Here is a 16,100-nt window from a genome sequence, read left to right on the forward strand (position 1 = left end):
AAAGGTAATAAAGCGGTTTGAGTACCACATGCAATCAAAAGACGAGAAAATACGACTGCTTAAGTATGAGCTAGCCATGAAAGATGAAGAAATGCAACGTCTTAAAAGCCAACAAGATCGAAGAGAGGAGGAATATGGCAGGCTGAGGAATACAATGCAATCTGCTTGTACCGATATGGTGAACGCAGCTACCACTCTTGACATTGCTTTTAAATTTAGAGTGAGAAATGATCCTCCGGAGAAGGGTACTGCTTACATGTATAAAAAAAAAGACCTCGTTGGAGCTAAGGCATCGGATGAAGGTTTTATATGGGAGCAAACTAATCAGAAATTACTTTTCTAGGTGGACTGATTATTTTATGGTTTAATTTTCTTTATATAAAATAAAATCAATAGGATTCTAAGAATAATTAATGTAAAATAATATTTTTTTTATATTTTTAATGCATTAATATATTTTTATTTGTATTGTATTCTTGAAAAAGATATTAATGTGCTAGGTAAAAGAAAATGAATCATTAATGTAAAGTGTATCAAGCTATATTTTGTTGGTTTTAATCATTTATTTATAGTTTGCACCTTGTGAATCCTAATCAAAACCGAAGCAAATCAAAACAGTGCCAAAATCGGTAGAAATAAACGAAATTAAAAAATAAATTAATTTTAGATTCTTTTATGCTTTCTTTTTGTTATTGTTATACTTTTGTAAGATTTAGATTTTATTTGTTACATAATATGAATTTTAACAAGTTAATCAATAAAAAATTATAGATTTTGTATGAACTAAAATGAATAAAAATCAAATAATTCAAAGTCGAATCTTTTTTTTTTTAAATTTTAAAATCTTAATTTTTGTTAGATTATATCTTAAATAAGTTATGAGATTTTTTTTAAATAAATCATATATAATATTATATACTTGTTTAAAAAACTATGATATTTAAGTATAAACATGTAAAGGATTAAACTTTAGAGTATAATTTGTCACTTTTGTCTATACAAATATTCTTATAAAATAAAATTTTTAAAAGTTTTATCTCATAATAAACAACTTTTTATTTGTTATTAAGGATTCAAGTAATATTATGTTTTCTTTACCCGTGCAATATTATTGATTAAAGAAAAAGTCCATAAATACAATTACATATGAAACTCATGCATTAGTAAGTAAACACAAGGCATGCACCGAGAGAGATGAGAATTCGGAATTTGGGATTATTGTAAAATCGTAAAATCGGTAATAAAATTATGATTTTACCTAATTTTACATGATATTGATCTAATTTTATCATTTTTTTTTATTTTTACTCAATTTTAGATGAGAAGGTGATTTTAATAACTTGATTTTTCCTGCACTTTCGTAGCCCTTGCACTGCCTTGTCAAGATTCAAAAGGGTCAAATGATTTTTTAGCTAAACAAAAAAAGCCTCCTGATCACATTACCAAACAGAAGATCCTTCTCATTGCGAAGGCCTCCAATATGGCAATGCACCAAACACCAAGGTTTCAGAAATTTGACAGAAGCGGTGGATTAAGAAATCTCTCCCTTTTTCTTAATTTTTTACTAATCCCATAATCTGTTCTGTAAACATACTAATTTTTTATTATGATTGCAAATTTACTGTAATTTTATAAACTTCTTGATTATAAATTAAACATATATACTCATTTGTTTTCTCATCTATCGTATTTTACACAAGAAGAAAGCATACGCTGCCAGATTATGTATTTTCTCTTGGGTGACTCGCTCTCCATCCTTGTCCTTCTTTGGAGCAATGATTAAGCCCACTCTCGCGTCCCCAAATAAAAAATTCTTTCTTGAATCGCCCCTAAAAAATAAAAATAAAAAGAAAAGAAGAAAATCTTTTTTCTTAATTAATAGATCGCCATCTATCATCAAAAGAAGTTCATTTTGCAAAACTTTTACTGTCTAGAAATAGGACTGATCCATTGAGAATACCATTCTTGTCCTGAATGGGCCGGTGCTTACCTAACTCATGAATATGAGAGCATTTCTGTCATTTCTTTTGTTTGATTGCCATCCCAGAAGTTGCTCGGCAACTCGGAAGTAGTCGAGAGCACTTTGGCCTTTCCCATTTTTTAATTGCCACTGGAGAAGTTAATTGGCAACTTGGAGGTACTGACGAGTGGTTGCCCCTCCTAACTTCAATATGCTTTGAATATTATAGAAATCTAAGCGAATTATAGATCGAAAATCTTTATTGAAAGAAATCAATAATTAAATGATTACAAGTTTTAATCTCACAACTTCATTCTATCTAATTAAATTATAACAATTAAAAACAATATAATCAAAAGTCTTTTACTTGAGTGATATGAAATTATTCCATTAACTTCACGCAATAAATTGAAATCTTGAGTTGTGACACTGTTCAAATTGAAATGAAAAGGAAGATTTTTTAATTAGAATTGTGTATGTTGGTAAACAGTTGACTTTGATGGCATTTGACTTGGTCATCACAGGCATGTATAAGAGGAGCATTGCTCATATTTGTGAAGCACAGACTTGTAGGTTTCGTTTAGAATCTTTGAGGATTGAAGTCCATAAGGTAGGTTTAATATTTGCATTTAAAGATTATTGATGAAGAAGATGATTCGATGGATAATGAAGAAGCTAGGAAAAATAAAGGTAACTATCAACTTTCTTCTTAGCATATTTGATTGCTAGCTTGCAAGATGTACTCTGCGCATATAACGCTAATATTTGAGTCCTGAATGATTTTTCAGAGTGACACAATGCTCTGTTGGTAATAATCACTTTTTTTTTCTTATTAATTTAACATGTATAAGACCAGAATTAATGCTACAAAATTATACATAGGTGCAGTAAGATATCCCTCTCGAAATTATACATATTTTCCACTTTGTTTCTAAATAGGTGGTCACAAATAATTATGCGGATAGCTCCTTCCCGGTTGCTGAAGATCACAATGAAGTTTCAGCAGAAAGAAACTCCCTCAAGGATCAAAAACCTGTAGGTGAAAGAGAAGTAAATGGCTTTGAGTACCAGATACGATCAAAGGACGAGGACATACGACGTCTTGAGCACGAGCTAGCTATGAAGGACGAGGAAATGCGACGTCTTGAGCACGAGCTAGCTATGAAGGACGAGGAATTTGCCAGCCTGAGGATTGCCATCCGGTCAGCTTGTACCGATTTGAGCAGCGCAGTTACCGCTGCTGATGATGCTTTTAAGTTTACAGACAAAAGTCCTTCCAAGAAAGGAAATGAACATTTCTTTACAGAAAAAGACCTCTATGGAGCTGTGTCATCGGCCCAGGCAGTGTACCCTGGTTAAATAAATATCAGTGTTAAAATAATCCTATTGATCTATCTTGAGGGGTAGCTTTCTATTATTTAATAAAAGTATACTTGATAAATCTGTGATATATAAGAAGTCTATTTAGAAAACTAGTTATCACCACTCTACCGTACTACACCTCGTTGTTTTATTCCATCGAAGTCATGCTGGAAAATAATTAAGAGTTTGAAGAGAAGTTTAGTTTTCTTTTCATTTTTATTTTTATTTTCTTCTCAAAAGGTTTCATCAGTTTCGCTAAATAATTATTTGAATTTAAAAAATCATAAATATTTTTATATCAAATTGTTTATGCTTATAACTTCGAGTACAAGTTCTTTTCTATTCAAATATCATTTTTTATCTCAATTTCTTATAGATCCTAGAACCATAGATTTAGTTTTTATTTTATTCTTCCGCCTTGAAAATATTATTATTTATAGTTGATGATGGGTAAGAATAAATGTTATTACCGAGAATGCTAAGAATAAATATTATTACTTGTAACAAATTAAAAACTGTTTGTCCTGAGAATCCCGAGAATATACTTAGAATACTAGCCAATTGATAGAGAGTATTTCTTGAGATATGCAAGCCGATCCCGAGAATATTGAGCGAAGGCCTCCAATGTGCAAACTACAAGATTCAGAAATTTGACAGAAGCTGGCGATTAAGAAATCTCTCCTTTTTTCTACCAATCCCATGACATATTTTCACCAAATCATTTCTGAAAGCGAATACGACCACGTCAGCATGTTTCTACGCTCAACCTATGTAGAATCTATGCGGTGGCCACCTTCACAGAGATATATTGAAATAATCTGGTGAACAGAAGTGCATTGCAGACAATAACCTAGAATTTCAACAAGTGTTTCACAGATTTTCTTACGATAACAGTGTTTCTCCAACTGTAACTCCATAAGACTTCAAAGTTAAACCACCTTGAACTAAATTGGAAAAAAAAAAAAAATCATTGTCAAAGCTGCGAAAAATTTTGCATCCAAAATAAACCAGCATACAAAGAATAGAAGCGAGGATGTAGTTACCATAAAGATTATTTACAGTAAGAAAAAAAATGGAGAGAATAAGTGCATTAGATTCCAAGATCAACAGTCTCAAAATTGCGTCAAATTTTACCCCAATAAACAAACACTAAACATGCCGGATATAACTCATGCTTCAGTGAAGTAGCTCTATCATTCAGGCTACTTGGTAATTCTCTGTGATCAATTGAGTCCTCTGGGAAAACTTGGGAGGAGCTCCACCCTTCAGGGGAAGGATATTAACAACCTGCGAGAAGAAAAGGAAAATGAAGGGCAATGTAAAGATAATCGGAGGTAGACTAAAAGAACAGGCTTTTAATTAGCTTGAATCATTGATATTACCAACTACACTGGTGGAGAACAAGAATAAGGAACTGCAACAACTGGCAGTAACTGTAACTCAGCAATTTCATGCAATGATGATCGCACAATTTGTCTTTATGAGCTAGCATTGACTAGATGGCTTTAATTTATATTACATGCGAATTTTATTAATCAAGTGTAAGTTTTAGATGGGAAATATTCATACAGGTGTGGAACAGCTACAATCATTAAAAAGGCCAACAGAGGAAGCTAATTCACAAATTGGAAAGGCAAACATTTTGCATACAGGTTGAAGTTCCTTTATCAAGGGTGGTGCAAGCAAAATCACCAAGATTTTAGATAAAAACCAAACCTTTAGTTCACTGTATGTGCTGGTGGCTGAAAACCGAACAGAAATGGGGAAGAATGATGATGAATCTGCTGGTGGCACAACGAACTCCATAGATCCACTGTCCAAAAATATTATATGGCACATTATAAGAAACCCTAAAACCAGGAGTATTTTTCATATATCAAACATAGGGTCTGAAAGTGAAAAAAACACTCCTAACATTTTCTTACCTGCGGTTAGAGTTATCAATGAGAAGAATGGACCATTCTAGGATGGAATTTCTGGAGTCGTACCTACAGATTTAAGAATAATGAAAAATATTGAATGACTGCTTCAAATGGACTGTATAAATCATGAAAAATAGGAGACAAAGGATGGCATACAATGGTTATCAAATATATAATATTGCTTGGCATAAATCAATAACATCAAAAGAATCTTCCAGAATATCACATGATTTTTAAGAATTCCTAGGAATCTGCTGAAATCCTAGCACATGGTACTTATAACTAAGTGAAAATATATGCTTCCACCTAAAGGCTTCTCACATTTACTCTCCACGTGCCTGAATGGCAATCCTTTTAATTTAATTTGCCTTGAAAAATAATTTTAAGGTAAACAATCCGAGCACCTCACTTTCAACAGACATCCAAATCAGATTCTAACTTTATACATTCATTAGATAAATCTCACTTTAGTTAAAGCCAAATGTTCAAAAAAGAAAGAAAAAACATAAGTACCAGATACAATTTCTACTCGCCCCAACATATAGATCCACACCAAACTAACTTCAACCTGATACATCATTGAAAGAGCAGAATAGAGCAATTTCTTACCTCCATTCTCCATCAATCTGCCTAACACTTGGTGGCTCTCGAAGGGCTGGGAGAGGAACTGAGATCACAACATTTCGTAGATCAAACATTGATGAAGCTTCATACTCGATGCTGACAAATGTTTCATTTCCAGAAACAGATGGCCAGCAATTGACTGCAATATGCATAAATTAAACATAACATTAGAACATACAACAGAAAGTGTACAGTGCTCAGATAAGCTGCTGCTTCAGATTTGTACCCACTTGTCAAGGGCACCATTGACTCATCAGCACTTTGCATTCTCCACTTCAAAAGACCAACACCTGCATCCCCGGTTTGACCAGTGGGGAAAGGTCTGGTGGGATCCCTCAACCCCAAAATGTTTTCATTAGCAAATAATTCTTTGTTCATGTTAGGATGTGTCTTGAAAATGACACCTGGATTCCCCCCAGTTTCAATCTGCAAAATAAACCAGGCATCATAATGTAGATAATACCAAGCATAGAAGCTACTGCAATAACTTCAAAACCAAAGCCACATATACAGATCCTACTCGATATTTTGATAGTATCATCAAAGGGTATCAAATTCTTGTAATCTATAAATGCCAAGCATCATTATTAGACATAGAAACAATCTATTCATAAGAAGTTATCCATGAGATGGGACAGTGTGATTTATTACAAAAGGTCCAACACTTCAGCAATGTCCCACATAGCCACAGATAATATTGAAAAAATCAAGGAACAACTTCATTTGACTAAGCGCAAGCATTTCACATCTTTATGTACATGATGTGGCTGATGTGGAAAGATGAGCATTTTGCAACGAAACGGTAGCAAATGGAAGAAGATGATAGAAACCCTTTTGCTCACAGATATGAGATGATGGTCATGAAATTTCACCATGAAGTCATGGATGCCAAGTTATCTCTCACTTGATGACACGTAAGCCATTCTTTTCACATTCAAGTACAGTTTTTTTTAATTATTTATTGTTACCTAAATCATGCATGCACACAGAGAGAGAGAGAGTGCCAGAGAGAAAGAGATGATGAACCTGAACTTGGATGAGCCCATCTTCTGGGTTAAGAATTTGAAGTGACAATTGCCCTTGAACATCAAAGTTACTCATTCCACCGTCCCGTTTTAGAGTGACATTGAGTTTCTCCTCAGCAGTCAATGTAACAGGATCAGTTGGTTGGTGAGCCGCTGCTATATGAGAACTTAACTTTGATGGCAGTGCATCTTCAACAATCATTTCACCTTCTGCTTTCAAGGATTCCAAAAACTGGTTCGCCCTTTGGTTTTTGCCGAGTTTCATGCCAAGGCCTTTAGGAGGAGCAGTAGCAGATGAAGGTTGACGACCTAGTGATGCCAGATAGACATATTAAATTAAAAGCACACTCCCGATACTTGAACCATATTTTTCAGAGATATTTACAATAATATGCTCAAAATTAGGTTGCAGCCAATGGAATTAAATAGATGAAGATGTATAACCTCATGGTTTAGGGGTTTCAAATCTGGTCAAGAAGTTGAAGGGTGAATCAAAATTTCTAAAAACTTGAAAAATTATTACAAATCATAGTTATAAAAATTAGGTATCTAATAGACATAAACCTAATCTGCTAGTTATCAAAAAATCAGAAGCGACAACAGATATAGGTGGCCTAAAAAAACAGAAATAAACCTTTAGACTTGCTGGCAAATGAGTCAATATCATTGGTTAATCCAAACCCAGAGCCACTTCCAAAACCACCTCCTCCACCACTGGAAATGCTCATATCACTAAAGCTGCTCTCAATTCGTCCAGAGCCCATTGAAGACATAAATCCTCCTTTATTACCTCTGTTCTTTTCAATCTGCAAAAATTAAATAAATAAATTGAGAGATGTTGATAGTGCTTTACGCAGCACATAAATATTCTTCAGATATTCTTTGTGTAGCTATACACAAATACCTTCATTTGGTCAATCTTACTAGCTTCTTCCTTCATACGACGCTTGGTCTCATCAATCTTATTCTGCAATAGCAGCTTGTGCAATTTCTCTTCATGACTCTCCATCTCACAGTACTGCTTAACCTGGGCAACAGTAACATTTTCCTTGTGCCCAAGAGAGATAACCTCATCAAACGCAAAGATCAGCTCAAAAGCTGTCTGACAAATACCCTCTTCATCAAGAGACATGGCATATTCAGGTACCTAGAAGCACACTTAAGGAATCAGCTTAAAGCCTCTAAATGTACTTTAATGAAATGAATCTTATAGAAAGTAACTCATGATTCAAAGTTTTTCAAATCAAGTAAGAATAGCACAAACATCACAAGATATAGAAACATGTCAGAGATGACCATAGGTGCATAAAATGTAGGGGGATAGCCAGAAGTCAACCAGATTCCTGAGCACCCATTACAGAGTATAGAAAAATTTAAAGTCCCAGTATAAGAATATGAAACTGCCAAAAAAAAAAGTGAGACAAACATCAGAAATAAATACCAATTTTGAGAGAAGCCTCAGAGTCTCCAAATCATCAAGAATGTTGCTCTGTTTATTTGTCACAAGTAGTAAGTACAAAGCCTCTATTGGCTGGTACACATAACGCACATTCTCAGTCTCAACATAAGTATGTTGCTTTCCAATCCCTATCAACTTGGGAAAAGCAGCAAGAAGGCCCTCAATTCTAATCCGAGACATGTCCACAAACTGTCTCGAAACAAGCACTGCAAGGAACCTCAAAAGGCATCAAGCAAAGCAACAAAACAAAAAATGCCTCACTACAACAACACAGTTAATAATAATAAAACCAAATCAAATCCAAGGTTATCGAGCTCAACAAATGGAAGAACCTCCAACACTAACATTTTTTCCACATTCTGCTTAAATTTGAGCATTTGTGGGTCCCACATGATAAGACTCCCAGTCAAGGATCCAAACAGGACCCATGAAAACTCAAATCTAAACAGATAGATGTATGTCGAATTGTAATTCCAATAAACATTATCATGTGACGCGAGGTTTACAGATTTAGATGCAATATAAAAATGAAAGTTAATTCAGATTAAAATAAAACACAATAAACATTGTTAACTAATTGCATTCAAAATTATATAAATAGAAATTATAAAAAAATTTGCTAAAAAGAAATAGCACAGGGAACTCACCTTTACCATTCTTGCTCACTATAGAAGCCGCGAGAACAACCTACATTACAAATTAAAACCGAAATCAAAACCAAATTTAAAAAAAAAAAACCTCATGATTAAATTATATTAGAGAGAGAGAGAGAGAGACTATCTTACCATCTTGATATACTGACACAGAAATGAACGCCTACAAAACGAAATTAAATTAATCAGAATTTAAATTCCACAGATCTACGTGATTAAAGAATCTCGAAATTCAGATCTAGATGAATGGCGAGATCACCAGACAGGTCTGTTTGGTTACCGAGAAAACGAAAGAAAATTAAATGTTCAAAGTTTTAAAATCTCAGATCTGATTTGCGTTATGAGATATTGAATTGAAATTCGATGGATCAATGCCCAATTTGATGTCGAGAGAGAGATCTGACGGTGGAGATAAAATTGAGTGACCTGAAATTGAAGGGGAGGGAGATATGATGTGCTTGGGTTGTGTTTCGGGGAGTGACAGATCGAAAGTAAGGACGAGGAAGGAGAGAAAACGATTTGGGTTTTATTTTATAGTGGGTTTTGGTAATGGGTTTGGGCTCATAATTAAAACGTGGCCCAATTATTCTGGAAATTTTTGGGGTTTTTAATATAGCCTATGGGCCAAGCAACATGTTTTGCAGTCCATAATTTGTTTTATGGATTATAAACGGATACGGGCGGATTAATTCAAAATTGATGGAATTATTCAAAATATTTATAAAATTAATTGAATTGAATGATTTTATAATTCAGAAAATTTAATTTATTTTTTTAATCTAAATTGAATCATTTAAACTGTTACACATTGTTAATTATAGGGAAAAAAACTATTAAATTCTTTTATTTGGTTGTTAAGTCTATCGTCCTGTATTGTAATTGTAATGAAAATAGGTGCCTTGTCATTTTATTACGTCATTGTCATGAAAATAATGCGTCGCTCATGCGGATTGGTTGCTTGAAGTTATTTGTTTTTTTTTGTGATTTAAAACAAATTACTTAATTTTTTTTATTTTTATATCATTTTAATATATTAATATCAAAATTAATTTTTTTAAATAAAGAATATATATTATTTTTATATATTTTAAAATTAAAAATATTTGAAAAATAACTAGTAATTTCAAGATGGAGGAACAAAGGGTCAACATCAGCACCATGTTAAAGCGATTATCTGCAGGTGGTTTGGTTCGGGATCATGCCGTGGCTTGTGTAGCTAAGGGTTCGGACAGGATCGAGTACCTTCGGAAGCTCGAGAATGATATGTTTGAACATGAACATCTTCTTTTTCACATAGGACTGCCAACCCAAATCACTGCCCTCGTGGAGTCAGTCTGCGAGGATCATGTGAGCACTGGAACAAGTTGAAGTGGACGTAAAACTGCTTCTAATTTTAGACAAACAATATGTTCATAATCTTCTTCTCTCTGGATGGGCTGATTCGGTCAATGATGGCTTTACAGTAGTCTCCCATTTGTTTACTTATCCTTGAAAATAAATCAAATTAATTGTAAGAAAACATATATACATAAAAAAAAAAATAGTTTTCCATTAGTTAAGGACCTAGCTAGGCCTATTGTGGCTCTGGTTCCATCTTTGCAGGGTGGCCTTTATGCCTCCTTAACTCAATTAAGGTGTATATATGTGTATATACCAGCTATACGTATATTTGTGTGAACGATTATTCAATGTATAGGGTAAAATTAACTGGAAACAAGTCAAACTCATGAATTTAGCGTAACGAGTAAGGAAAAGCAAGAAATTAGAGTCTTACGAACTATAAAATTATATTTAAACAGCGAAGAAAACTATAACTTGATAGATTCTGAACATCAATAAATTAAAAGTTATGTACCAGAAAATTGTTTAAATAGTTAATTAAATTAACATCTACTAGAAATGAAATGAATCTAAAAATAAATTATAAAACGGTGACTTTCAAGTTAAATTTGAATGTAAAAATAATATAGATAGACATGCACTATTTATTAAAAAATAATATAAATTATATATCATATATATCATCAAATAAATTAAGCTATTGAATTAAAATAATTTTTTGATATTATCTAATTATTTTATAAGAAACCAAACTCATAGAACATGCTTATAAAATTTTAATTTAATCTAACATTAAATTAAAAATTTTGTTAGTTTTGAGCACCAGATACCATTAAACGATGGGTGTTTATTCATTTAAATAACACTATATTATATTTGATATTTTGCTATGATAAAACATATTCAACAAGACATTAAACACACATATTTTTTCTATGCATAACAAATAGTATTTTCATATTCTTGACTTTTTACAATGTTCTTATCACTTGAGAAAAAGATTAGATATTGATTTAAATCAGAGTGTCTTTATATCCATAAAAATCTTATTTTATAGGTATAACTCAGGCTCAAAACTTATCAATCATTAAAAATTATTATTTTTTATGAAGGTTTTTTCATAGCTTCATGAACACGTTCAGATAATAGTGCACGAATCTGGTTTTATAGGGAGGATGATATTCTTGTTGTCTATAGAAATGTTAACGCGTTTTCTTTTTTCTTTCTTATTTTGATAATCCAGCCATGTTCAAAGGTCAAAAGCGAGGCTAAAATTCTAGGGCGGTTTCTCCTTTCATGGCAAAGTAGTAGATCAAGTACTAATTAGAGAGTTGGGCCTATCGAGTTGTAGCAAACAAAAATACTAATTAGGACAATCCTCACTGACCACACCCACAAGAAAACAAGCATGGGAGGATTGTGCAAGAAAGTTCTGTGCCATTAGATTTAAATTATGATTTGAATAAAAGGTCTTGCTTTTGAACCATGGCATTTGCATGCAGCGCAGTCAAACGGGTTCTAAGTGATGGAAACGAGTGCTCTGATTTTTGCCAGGCATTTGCCAGGGATACAAGCACCTTGTTTTTTCCACAGGGAATAGGGTTTCTTTACATGGCAAGCATGCTTGTGTTCATTCAAAACTTAGACCTTCCCTAATTTGGCAAATTCCAAAAGCTAAGGTCGCATCCATGACAGCGCTGGAGTAGTTAACAGTCACAAATCACAACATGCCGTAATAATTTTGTTTTTCTGTGCCAGTCCATGAGAAAGCAATGGATGACTAGGGAAGGTTACAGCATGGCCTATATAAAAAGTTGATCGAACTTGAAGTTAAGGAAGCATAGACAATAAAATAAAGGTAAGAGAAAGAAACAAAAGTTTCCCCCCTCCTCCTGTACCTCTCTGATTTTCTGATCTCTTCCATCTGCTACCAAAAACACTAATGTTATCTTTAGGGATTTTAGAAACTAAATTTTCCACTTTTCATTGCAATTAGTTCTTCATTTAATAGTTTCAAGTTCTGCACATATAGCATGCATCCTAGTTTAATAGTTTTATGTTTTTTTCCCTCTTGGCATTACCAGGAAATTGAGTGAGATATACCAGAGAGGATAGGATTTCCTTTTCATAGTATTCTCCTAACAAGAGAAGAAGACACTTTGAAAAATGGGAAGAGGAAAGATAGCAATAACTAGGATTGAGAACCGCGCAGCCAGGCAAGTCACATTTGCCAAACGCAGAGGAGGGCTTTTCAAGAAGACCCATGAGCTCTCTGTGCTCTGTGATGCTGAAATAGGACTCATCATCTTCTCGAGCAATGGGAAGCTTTATGAATTCTGCAATGAGTCGTCCAGGTAAAGAAGAGAAAAAACAAAAATTAATGACCATAATGATATACCATTAAATTTAACAAATTCCTTAAGTAAATTATTTAATTTGTATCTATCTAAATCATTAATGGATTTAAGGGGGTCAGCTAATGATTTGTTGGAGCAAAAATGAGTTCTTTGATGATATAACTTTTACGATGAGATGAATAATATTTTCTATGAAAATGTTAGCTTTTATGCTGTTTTATCATGTTTTCATCATATGTTTTGACCGCCTTTATTGCTTCTTTTTTTAACCCTTAAAGTGCTCTTTCCAGTGCTGATATAACAATTTGTCTTAATTGATAAGTTTTCTTGTTAGCTCCTTTAGCCTCAGCGAGGTCCAACGTTTGGCCATCCTTGACTCTCATTCTTCTACCTCCAAGTTACTCTAGGTCCATACACATCACTATATAGATAAAATAGCTTCATGATGATCATCTCTGCCTTGCCAGAAGTGTAATATGACATGTTTAATTCTGTCTTGTAATTAATTTCTACAAAATTTAGGGCTTAGCAAGCCCCAAATGGTAATTGTAGAGTAGATTCCTCATTTGTGTATCTGTTGGTTCTAATTTGTCTGCGTTTTTAATTAAGAAGCTTTTTTTGCAAGGAATTCTAAGAAAGTTGTAACCTTTGCACGCATATGAATATAGTCTAGTTCTGTTTGATGAAATCATATTTTACTGAGCTAAAAGAAACTATCATCATTTTATGGTGGACACATGCAGCATACCACACATCATCAGAAGGTATGAGATTTCGAAAGGAATGCGGGTTCCAGAAAGCAATGACTGGGTACAAAGCTTCCCTTTACCTTATCGATATGTCTCTATTAACCAGATTGAGGTTGTGATGTTTTGATCTTACTGTTTTAGGAACAAATTGAGAAAGAATCGAAAAGAATCAGGAAAGAGACGGATGATCTTCAGTTGAGTGTTCGATGCTACAAAGGCGAAAACCTGAGTTCCTTGCACCATGAGGGTTTGGTCGAACTTGAAAAGCAGCTAGAGTGCTCGGTTAACAAGGTTCGAGCTCAGAAGGTATTAATTCGTTTTATGTACTCATACAATCATTCAATAATAATAATAAAATTATTAAACTCAACTCGGCTTATAAGTTTATATTTGTCGATCCAGAACCTAAGTCGGCACGGGTTGCATTGCAATGATTTGAAGATTTATCCATATTAACTTGTAAAACTTGTAAACTAGATTTTATGCTAGGTCTGATAATTATAATGCTAAGTTGAAGATTTTGTTGATGTCTTAATTGAAAACAGAATTGAAGGCATTTTTAATGCTTTATTAAGCAATTTACTAGGCCAAGAATATGCAAAAGTATGAGCAAATAAAACCAGGCGAAACAAAAGGGAAAAAACCAAAATATGCAAGTCAATAATTGATCATGCCTGGTACCTCAAAAGTGTTAAGGAATTTTATTGATTCTGATTCATTATTATGCAAGTCGATCACCCAAATCCATCAAGCTTTTTCTGCATGTAAATATTCGAGTCCTAGAAAGATGTCTCAAAGTTCCAAAATCAAAACTCTCTTTATATTTGGAATGCAGCTTGAGCTTTTGCAACAGCAGGTGGACAATCTGCGAAGAAAGGTAAATCGTTTATCGTCTATATCCTCCAATGAAAACTTTGTTATTTTCTTGTATCACTTGCAAAAGAATTTTCCTGTGTTAGGGGAAAATGTTGGAGGAGGAAAATCAACAAATACAGTACCATCTGGTATGTAAATCATTTTTTTCTCTTACGTTACATTGAGGCTTACTTACAATATTGTCTTTCATCTATACAGTTTGATCCGATAATATATTTTTAAGCATGGAAGAAAAATCTTTAATTTTGATTCATCAACTCTAGTTTTCGATGAATTTATACTTGAATCACTTGACTGACTAGCAATGTCAGATATATCACTTTCTTTTGGCATTGGGATGCAGCATCATGTTGCAATGTTGGAGCAACAACAGGCAGCTGCAGCAATGGTGAAGCCAATGGAACAGCAACGAATGCTCGAGCAGTTTCAGTTTTCTGATGAAGATCAGCCAATTAGTAGTCTACTTCAGCTTGCTCCACTCCCTCCACAGTTCCAGCCTTACCGTGTCCAGCCTACACAGCCTAACCTTCAAGATTTCAGTCTCTCCATCCCTGACCCCTGCAATTATATATGGTAACATGCAAAGCATGCACTAATCTATTTATTCTTATTTCTTGGACATATATATTGATTAAATTTATTGGATTATGTTTTGTGCAGATAGGTTCTGTATTTGCATGGAAAGAGGAAGTGGCAGGAAAAAGTTAGGATGCTCAGACGCACATTAGCATGGAGCTTATCATGATATATATTTTATTTTTAATTTCCATATAGATTTTTTTTTCTTTTTTTTTAGTGTGAGTGAAACTTATTAATTGGAAGCAAAAGCTTAGTTATATGGAATTGTTAGATTTGGAAATATTTATTAGAATTTTCTCCTTTAAAAAAAAAAAGCACAAGGTTTTACATGTAGGTTGAAAGAAAGAGAATCGTCATATTACCACCCTCTTTCTATTTATTCTTGCAGAAAGAAAGGAAGAAAATGGCAAAATTAAATTTTCATTTTCATTTGCAATTGCAATTAAGTTAGGAAAAATATGAAACCTTAATTATTAAATCTTATGTAATAAATCAAAATTTCATCAAGGCATAAAATTCACAACCTAAAATCTAATTCAGGTTTTAAGTTAAACAAAAAAAAGATAATAACAAATAAATTTTAATAGACTTCGTTGAATTTATATCAATATCAAGATTTAAGAAAAAATAAAAGAAATATCATTTTAATAAAAAAAATAAAAACAAGTGACAATTATTGACTTAATAATTCATTGTTGAGATCTTTTTTTAGTAGTCCTTCAACTAGATCTAATATCTATTCAAAAACCTAGTAAACAAAACACAATATTATTAAAATTAACTCAAATTAGGATGATTGATGCACATGTTCGTCCACCAAAATCTCAATATCAAATGTCAATATAGAAAGTGAATGTTTGATATTGCTTTTCAAGATATTAAGATTATAAAAACATTACTTTATAAAAAAATAATTGTTCAAATTATAGAGGTATAACTGCCGAACATAAAAGTATAAATAGGATTACTTCTCAAAACACTAAGATTATAGAGTTATATATCAAAATCACCCACTAAATTTATGAAAACATGGGGGAAAGTACCTCTCTATTTCTTAAAATATAGGGATTATATATTTATACTTTATAAACTTTCATACTTGTTTATAAATAAGTTGGAGAGTCTTGATGGTATAAAAGATGTTAATTTGAGTGTATAATATACTAGTTTTGTGTATAACATGTGATTTTGAT

At 33.0% G+C, this 16,100-nt stretch overlaps 3 protein-coding genes across 9 annotated transcripts in view; 2 read left to right on the forward strand and 1 right to left on the reverse strand.

The window, feature by feature from the left end:
• LOC105129527 (uncharacterized) overlaps positions 1 to 3,532 on the forward strand; it is a 41,925-nt gene extending 38,393 nt beyond the window's left edge. The window contains exons 1-2 of one of the 4 annotated variants that reach the window (XM_011031629.1): positions 2,514 to 2,652; positions 2,938 to 3,532. In XM_011031629.1, the coding sequence (XP_011029931.1) occupies positions 2,603 to 2,652; positions 2,938 to 3,319 (432 nt within the window). In that variant the 5' untranslated portion in view covers positions 2,514 to 2,602 and the 3' untranslated portion in view covers positions 3,320 to 3,532. Of the gene's footprint in view, positions 1 to 2,513; positions 2,653 to 2,899 lie in introns of those variants that run through there. The other 3 variants (XM_011031630.1, XM_011031627.1, XM_011031628.1) reach the window with 3 other exon arrangements.
• Positions 3,533 to 4,267: 735 nt separating this feature from the next.
• LOC105129526 (coatomer subunit delta-like) lies at positions 4,268 to 9,541 on the reverse strand. The gene is made up of 12 exons (XM_011031624.1): positions 9,432 to 9,541; positions 9,138 to 9,168; positions 9,000 to 9,039; positions 8,335 to 8,558; positions 7,798 to 8,040; positions 7,528 to 7,699; positions 6,895 to 7,202; positions 6,099 to 6,294; positions 5,854 to 6,007; positions 5,248 to 5,310; positions 5,039 to 5,135; positions 4,268 to 4,609 (listed from the first exon to the last, which is right to left on the reverse strand). Exons 2-12 carry the CDS (start codon positions 9,138 to 9,140, stop codon positions 4,520 to 4,522), a joined length of 1,590 nt encoding a protein of 529 aa, XP_011029926.1. The 5' UTR covers positions 9,141 to 9,168; positions 9,432 to 9,541; the 3' UTR covers positions 4,268 to 4,519.
• Positions 9,542 to 11,860: 2,319 nt separating this feature from the next.
• Positions 11,861 to 15,091, forward strand: LOC105129530 (MADS-box protein FBP24-like). Of its 4 annotated transcripts, XM_011031636.1 has the most exons (8): positions 11,861 to 12,204; positions 12,431 to 12,700; positions 13,447 to 13,513; positions 13,594 to 13,758; positions 14,288 to 14,329; positions 14,412 to 14,456; positions 14,672 to 14,908; positions 14,989 to 15,091. In XM_011031636.1, exons 2-7 carry the CDS (start codon positions 12,513 to 12,515, stop codon positions 14,903 to 14,905), a joined length of 741 nt encoding a protein of 246 aa, XP_011029938.1. In that variant the 5' UTR covers positions 11,861 to 12,204; positions 12,431 to 12,512; the 3' UTR covers positions 14,906 to 14,908; positions 14,989 to 15,091. The 4 variants fall into 4 exon arrangements, with proteins under 4 accessions (XP_011029938.1, XP_011029935.1, XP_011029937.1 ...); XM_011031633.1 differs by lacking the exon at positions 11,861 to 12,204 and having other exon boundaries at positions 12,295 to 12,700; XM_011031635.1 differs by lacking the exon at positions 11,861 to 12,204 and having other exon boundaries at positions 12,296 to 12,700; positions 14,672 to 14,905.
• The last annotated feature ends 1,009 nt before the right edge of the window (positions 15,092 to 16,100 follow it).

This window comes from Populus euphratica, unplaced genomic scaffold, assembly GCF_000495115.2.
Source record: "Populus euphratica unplaced genomic scaffold, PopEup_1.0 scaffold16.1, whole genome shotgun sequence".
NCBI lineage: Eukaryota > Viridiplantae > Streptophyta > Magnoliopsida > Malpighiales > Salicaceae > Populus > Populus euphratica.